We start from the raw sequence: 7,965 nt of genomic DNA on the forward strand, positions 1-7,965 counted from the left end.
TCTTTTCATACTTATTAATGTAAGTTATAATTATAAATATAGCGATGATTAATAATATAAGTATAAATAACATAGTTAATATACGTCACAGGACGTGACACTGTCTTGAATGTTGTGATTTTTTCTGACTTTTCTACTTTCCTTTGACTTTTTAGTTTTTAACAAATAATAAATAAATATTAGAGATAATAAGTTTTTAAACTATTTCGCTCTTCTCTGTAAATATATTTTTCTGAAAGAAAACAAATATTTAAAATGAACTTTGAATTTTGCATATGCATCATATTGAATATGGTCTTTTGTTTGTTCAATTTAATAAGCATAATAATCTTTATAATTTGTTACTGACGAAAATGTCAAATAAAACCTTAAAATGATTGATAAACCCGAAACTTTCTAGCATTACTCTGAGAGAAGATAGATACAAACAAAAATGAATGTCTCAAACAATTATCTTTATTCTCATGCATGAATTACACCTCTCTGAATGAAATTTGACGAAAAGTTACAAATTTTAGAAGAAACCGCATTTATCTAGCATTACTTTTAGAGCCGATAATTTAAAACAATAATAATTACTCCAAAAAAATTTGTTAAAATTTATTAAATTTCATTAATACGAGCCATAAGGGAAACTCACTCGGCTTAAGAACTGGACAACATGTGGGACTTTGGAAAAATTCTATTAACAATAATAAATTGTCAAAAAATGATTGAATCATTTAATTATTAATATAATGTAGCACCTTATGTACGAGAAACTATATGTATTTCTAAAATTGTTAAAAAATCAGAATAATTATTTATCTTTATTTTATAACTAATTTTTTTTAGAAATGTTGAGTTAGAACTTGATTCGCCCAATGTGAACAATACTAAAAAAAATTACCCTGATATACAGCCCTAATTGTTTTAATATTTTCCACTAAGGAATTAGTTGTTTTATACTAATAAAATAGAAAATATCTTGGCTAATAGAATCGGTAATTTTTTTACCCATCTTAAATAACGTAATATTTTTTATACTGTGTTAAAAAAAACATAAAAAGAAGTTTTCTGAATAAAAATGTTTGTTTAATATCCAGCGTTTTCTATGAATAAAGAAAAGAATATTTTGTTGTAACACTTAATACTTATTCAATATTTTGCTGGTTATAAAAATATTGAATTTACCTAATGTAATTTCTACTAAAAACTCGCCCATTTCAAATTTTGTTAATAACATAAAGAATACAAAATAATATTTAAAATAACATAACATAAGAATGTGGAATAACTATTTGTACGGTCAAGGTTTTTGAAAACTTCAATTCGAGTTAAAATTGAATTCTGGCAACTGAGAACGAGAAAATAAGTATCATCAGCTTGTTTTTATTTTATATAAATATGAATATTGTAGGGTTCTTGAGAACATTAAAAAAAAAGTTCTTTGAATCTATCAGATGTGTCAGAAAATATTTTAGAAGATTTTAAACAAAATTCGTTATTCAGTAGGATATTACAGAAATCTATTTAAAACGTCTTAAATTCTTGAAAATGTGTCCAACTGACATGAAAGTTTCTCAACATTTTGAAAAATCATTAAAAATGTTAACAAAATTGCCTGATAATGTTTTAAAGTTTCCTAAGCATTTGAAGAAAATTTGTTTATTCTCTGGAAACCTTTCGAGATTCTTTTAAAACTCCTAAAGCTTATTTTAAAAAATTTTCTAAATCCAGATTTTTGAAAATCTTCTAACGTTTAAATTATTTTTGAAGCTCTTTAAATCTATTGAATATTTCTCAAATTTACTTAATTTTTAAACATTTTTTAATTTTACGGAAATTAAATTATTTTAAATAAAACCCTATAAACTCTTTTTAGAAATGTTAGAAAATAGTTTAATGTGTTTAAAAACTTTCCTTAATTTTGTTTTAAAGTTCATTTTGTAAAATGAAAAATTAATACAAATTTGACACGAATATTAAGAAGAACTGTTTTTTTTTCTATTTTTGTTAGATCTTTTAAACCTTTTAATACTTTTGAATTATTAAAATTTTTAATTCTGAAACAGTAAAAGAATAGCCTCCATAATTACTCAAATTTGAAAGAAAATTTTTTTCTAAACAACACAAGTTTAAAAAAATGTGCCAAAAATTTCATAAGAAAGCCTCAAATATTTTACAAAATTTTTAAAAATTCTAAGAAATAATTTTTAAAAATCTGTGATTTTTTAAATTTTCTCGTAGACTAGCTTGTGGAATATGCAACAGAGCCAACTCACGGACACGCTACATTTGCATGCCTTGCTCACTCAATCGGGAAAGTAGTGGGGGCCGAAAAATCCCACGATCTGCAACCACTAAAACTAGTCATATTACCCTCATGCAGAGAGGCCAACCAATCAAGTGCGTACACATTCCCTGGTAGGGTTAGATACCCGGCTTTGTATGGTGTCTAAGCCACGTCTGGAACAGAAAAGGTATAATCATTTTCCGAAATGAATTTGACCAAGACTATGTTGCTCTCTGTTCTTTGTGCGGCTCTTATCTTTGGAATTGCTGACGCCTGGAACTGTGATAATCATCCAGGAAAGAATGGAACACCCTGTGCATCCGATGATAATTGTTGCTCCACTGTCTGTTTGCCTAGCGGTGAGTAGAAAACATAACAATAAGCAGTCAAATTACGAAATTTTCATAAACAATACGATACTTGCATGTTTATAAAGCACTTATCTGCGAATATACGTCCGAAATCAGCACTCTGACATTGGGTGTCTAAAACAGCCACTTCTCCTATTTTGAGCTGGCCCTTAGGTTTAGTAAGCGTACCGGAGAAGATGATAACTGTGCACGTCGAAATTTTGACCTTCACAGATGGTGCATGATTAACTTTTCACGTTAACAGTTGGTGGGGTACCATCCGTGCACGCTAAATTGTCGACGTACACAGTTAAGTGTGGCCCATTGTGCACGTGCGAAGGACTCTGATTGCATCCGCTGTCTCCAGAACTTGGGATTTTTCGGCCCCCACCACTTTCCCATCTGGAAAAAATAAATGCACATGTAGCGTGTTAGTGAGTCGGCTCTGTTCCATGCTGCGAAGACCAGTTCGTGTTAAGACGAAAATGCACGAACACACGGAAAGAAATTTAGGACAGCTGTTGCGTTTGGTATAGTAGGGCAACACAGCCACGAGTTTAACGCAACAGCAGCAACATTTTTCGTGAAGCGGCTGCCTTAAAATATGTTGCAACGTTGCTCTATTATATTTGGGAACGTTTCTGTCCCGAACGAGAGAACGTAAGCATGTTACAGCAGTCGATTCGACTTCTAGATTCATATACAATTTCTATGAACCGGCGCGTGTCCCGAAAAAAACGCAACCGTCATGCTGAATTCTGGGACTGCTGTTGTCACAATAGTTTGGCGCGCCGTTCGTCCCTTTGTTGGATCGCAGCGTTTTAACAAATAAGAGAGTAGATGTCTTGAACACAGGTCGCGCTGACGCTCGTGTGTCGAGCTAAGTAGTGGCACATATAAGTACCGCAGTCGCCCTAAATTTCTTTAGCGCAAAATAGTTCAAGGTATTAACGCATGGATATTTATCAGGCGCGTATCGCAAGCGTCTCTTGATTTGTTTTCTAAGATTTTATGAGTTTCAAAACAGACGTAACCGATTGCCTTAAACGTGTGAACGCTTATGCAAAGATCCCACTAAGAAGTAGGTGATTATCAGGCACAGCTTCTCTCTAATACCGTGAACTTAACCGAACGAAATTGCCAAGAGCCTGCGCGGACTTTTTCCGTATATCTCCTTGCAATTTTCCTTTAAGCCACGCCTTCTGTCAACCATCAGGAGGCATGGCCTACGCCATACAGGAAAATCTTAAGGAGACTCACCGAAAAAGTCCGTGGAGGCACTCGGAAATTTCGCTCGGGTCTGTGTCAGTACTCGCAACGAGAGCCTTGAACTCTTCTACGCATGCGTCGCTCTCAGTCTCAGATTCGCTGCTGTTCGCGCGCAATTTGAAATGCTAAACAATAACATTTTTATTCTTTATTATGAATAATGTGATTATAAGTTATATAAATGTTTATTAGACCGATATTAATGAATCTTAATAAAAATAAAATTTTATTAAGTGCATACTGCGTTAATAAAAAATATATACTTTGGTACTCACTTGTATTTTTCTTGCATATTTTTCCTTATTCGAAAATTTTGTTTTTTAAAGTTTATTAAAATATCAAAATGCATCGACAATCTTGTTTTTAAATAGAATTATATTAATTAATATAAAAATATATATATTTAGCAAAAACAACCATAACACAATATGCAATTAATAAATTTTTATTTTTTTCATGATTCATTAATATCGGTCTAATAAACATTTATATAAGTAAAAATGACATTATTCATAATAAAAAATGAAAATGTTATTTTGTAGCATTTTAAATTGCGCGCGAACAACAACGAAGCAGAGACAGAGCACGACGCATGCGTAGAAGAGTTCGGGGCACTCGTTACGAGCACTGCTCAGTGCACGGTATTAAAGTACAGCAGCGCTTGCTATTAACCCCAGTAACTTTCGTCCTTTTTGCATGTGATTATATTCTAAGAGAAATGCTTGCCACTTAAGTGTATTTAAATAGATATAGAAAACAAGATTTCTGGGTCGAAAATGTTTAAAATTTTGTGCTGCCCAAAAAATGAATTTCCGAAGAAGAAGACTAATATTCTTCAAAAATCAATTTTAAAACTACTAGCAACCTAATTTTTAACAAAATAGATCAATTTTCAACGAAAAACAGTTACATTATCAGTTTGAAAAATAAATTTGAAACTAGAAATTTGTCAGTAAATTTTTTTGTCAAACTTAAACAAAATTGTTACAACAAAATAGTTACATTTTTATCCATATTTGGATTTCAAATTGAAAAAGATAAATCTTTAACTAAAGATGGAATAGAATGAATTGTGAGAGAAAATTGGAAAAAGGTAACAACATTTTTTAAATTATGTTCTGAACATTTTAAAAGGGGTGTAAAATATTTTAAAGCAATTTTTTGGAATTTTTTCATATCGCATGATTTTAGAAAAATTAAGGAACCTAATTTCTTATTAAGCCTTCTTGCGGTATTTTCTTGCACAATTTTATTTTCAAGTTTTTCTTTATTTGAAAAATGTAATTTCAGATTTTAGTAATTTTAGGAGCTATTCAGAATTTTTTAAACAATTCAAAAATAATTAAAACTTGTTCAAAATTTGTTGAGAATATTGTAAGGTTTCACGAAAATGAAAAAAAATTCTACTTTCCTAGGAATAATTAAAATAATTACTTATTTTGAGAAATTAAGTTTAAGGAATTATTTTAAAAGATTTCAATACAGTTCAAACGATTCTAAAAATTGTCAAGCAAGAACCTAGAAAATTTGTAAGTCAATATTTAAAATTTTGCCAAATTTAAAAGAAAATCAGGAAAAATTGTCATTTTTTTACTTCTCGAATGATTTTTCAAAAGCTTAAGAAAAATTTTAGTTAGATAAAAATATTATAAAGAATTTAAGCTGTTTCAAATAGACGACAAATATTTTGAAAACTTACAAACATTTCTGAAAATTTATAAAATATTGCTTGATTTCTTCAAAACTTCTAAATATGAAAACTTTACAGAACCTTTAATGTTTTAAAATACTCATCTCAACATTAAAAAATTCAGCTTCTGCAATTTTATTTTCATTGTAAAATAATTGTTTTCTTAAATAATCAATTTTTGTTGAAATTCTTTTTCATTTAAAAATTTAGCAATTTTGTTGAAAATTCATCTGTTTTAATTCATAGTTATTTTAATTAAGAAAAATTTTTGGTGGTAAGTTTATTTTTTCAAATATTTAAAGTATTGTTACCTTTCTCGAATTTTTATCAAGATTTTGAAAAAGCTTTTAAAATGTAAAAAAATTGCCTTATAATCTTCCTAATTTTCCCAAGCATTTTAAGAAAATTTGTTTATTCTTTTGAAACTGTTGCTTTAAAACCTTCTGCACTATTTTTAGAAATTTTAGAAGAACGTTTGATGTGTTTAAAAATCTTCATCAATTTTCTTTCAAAATATATTTTAAAAATGAAAAATCATTTAAAGTTTTCAAAAGACTATGTTAAGATAATTATTTTTTTATAATCTTCTCATACCTTCAAGGCCTTCTAATCTCTAAAACTTATTAAAATTTTTCCTGATTTTTATTTATATCTGCAAAATTAAAAAAGAAATGCCTTTTAACATTTTTTTTGATTCTTTGACAATTTCTGGAACCTTTTATAATGTTTTGAAATATTTTAAAATAATTTCATGCAATTAATCTTTCGAATTAAAAAATTATTTTAACTATCCCTAGGAACATAAAGGATTTTATCACTTTGTGAAACCTTAAAAATGCTCAAAAAACCTTTACAAGTTTTAATTATTTTTTAATTGTTTCAAAATTTCTAAATATCTCTTAAATGCACTCAAATTTGAAAGTACATTCTTTAAACTAAGATATACTAAAAAAAATTGTGTAACAGAATTGCAGGCGAAGGCTTGATAAGAATAATGTTCCTTCTTGATCCAATGTAACATTCAGTTCATGGAGAATAGATATAAGGAGACCAATCTGTAATGCATGGACTTCACCAAAAGCGGTCACTTTTCTGTTGCCAGAAGTACGCATATACACATGTGTAAAATCACACTTACGTATAGTTCAAAACTTTCCGAACGTGGCGTGCCAACCGCACTTAAAACAATATGGCCGCTTCCATTGTTTTGTTTTGACAGATCGCTTGAACAAATAAATAATTGATAATCGGACAGGATTTTTTGAAAAGTTTCTGGAATAAAAAATTATTCGCCATGGAAAAGGTAGGTAGTATGTTTATGAAAATATCGTATTACTTTTACCAACACTATGCGTGCGACAGGTACTCGACGCGTTCATAACAAAAACAATAAACATACAACTTATACCACTCTGAAAGTCTTGTACACTACACTTGAAACCACACTTGTTGGAAACTTTCGCTTTTATACAGCGATTTTTAATTTTAACATTTTTTCCTTTATTCACAACCTATTAATTGTTCAATCATTATTTATTTACATTTGACTCGCGTTCACATTGGCAGCCATATTTTTTTTAAGTGCGGTTGGCACGACACGCTCGGGAAGTTTTGAACTATACGTAAGTGTGATTTTGAACATGTGTGTGTGTGCGTACTTCTAGCAACAGAAAAGTGTTCATTTTTAGTTCCACTAGTTTGGTCTCCTTATGTATATTCTCCAGGATTCAGTTTTTCGAAAAACTCCTCCCAATAGCTACCGAGAGCGCATCGCGAAGGCCAGAGGAGGGGGGGGGGACTGGACTCGGGTTCGCGCTCGTGCTCGTGCATTTTCGACTCTACACGAGGCTGGCCTACGCAGCGTATAGCAGAGGCAACTCACCAACAAGCTGCGTTTGAGTGAATATTTTCCATAAGGGAGAGTTTAGTAGCCGAAAAATTCACTTGAACAAAAAGATATATGGTCCATTGAATGTGATTATATTTTTAATTGAGGATTTTTTAATATCAATAGTTTTAAATATTGGTAATGAAAAATATAACATACATATTTACAATTTTCAGTACCAAAAGAACCTAATCAGTGCCAAGGTGATGTCTGCAAAGCTAAGAAACTTGATGGTAAACCCTGTAAGGTCAAAAGTGACTGTTGCTCTTACGTCTGTGGAAGTAAGTATATAAATTATATAATAATTATCATTATATATATACATATATATATATATATATCTACCACCTATCTCCACCTATCTCACAGTTGTGAGACGTGGTTATGGCTGAAATTTTACCACGATTTCGCTGGAAGCGGGTGCAATTTTTCAGATTAGCACCCGCTCCGGGCGAAATCCTGCGGTTGTCCTTATGACAAATTTTTAATTATA

General features: G+C 30.3%; 1 protein-coding gene across 1 annotated transcript in view; it reads left to right on the forward strand.

The window, feature by feature from the left end:
* The first annotated feature begins 2,352 nt into the window (after positions 1-2,352).
* LOC117178066 overlaps positions 2,353-7,965 on the forward strand; it is an 8,363-nt gene continuing 2,750 nt past the window's right edge. The window contains exons 1-2 of the mRNA XM_033369293.1: positions 2,353-2,634; positions 7,649-7,753. Of these exons, the coding sequence (XP_033225184.1) occupies positions 2,481-2,634; positions 7,649-7,753 (259 nt within the window). The 5' untranslated portion in view covers positions 2,353-2,480. The remainder of the gene's footprint in view (positions 2,635-7,648; positions 7,754-7,965) is intronic.

Source organism: Belonocnema kinseyi, chromosome 1, assembly GCF_010883055.1.
Source record: "Belonocnema kinseyi isolate 2016_QV_RU_SX_M_011 chromosome 1, B_treatae_v1, whole genome shotgun sequence".
NCBI lineage: Eukaryota > Metazoa > Arthropoda > Insecta > Hymenoptera > Cynipidae > Belonocnema > Belonocnema kinseyi.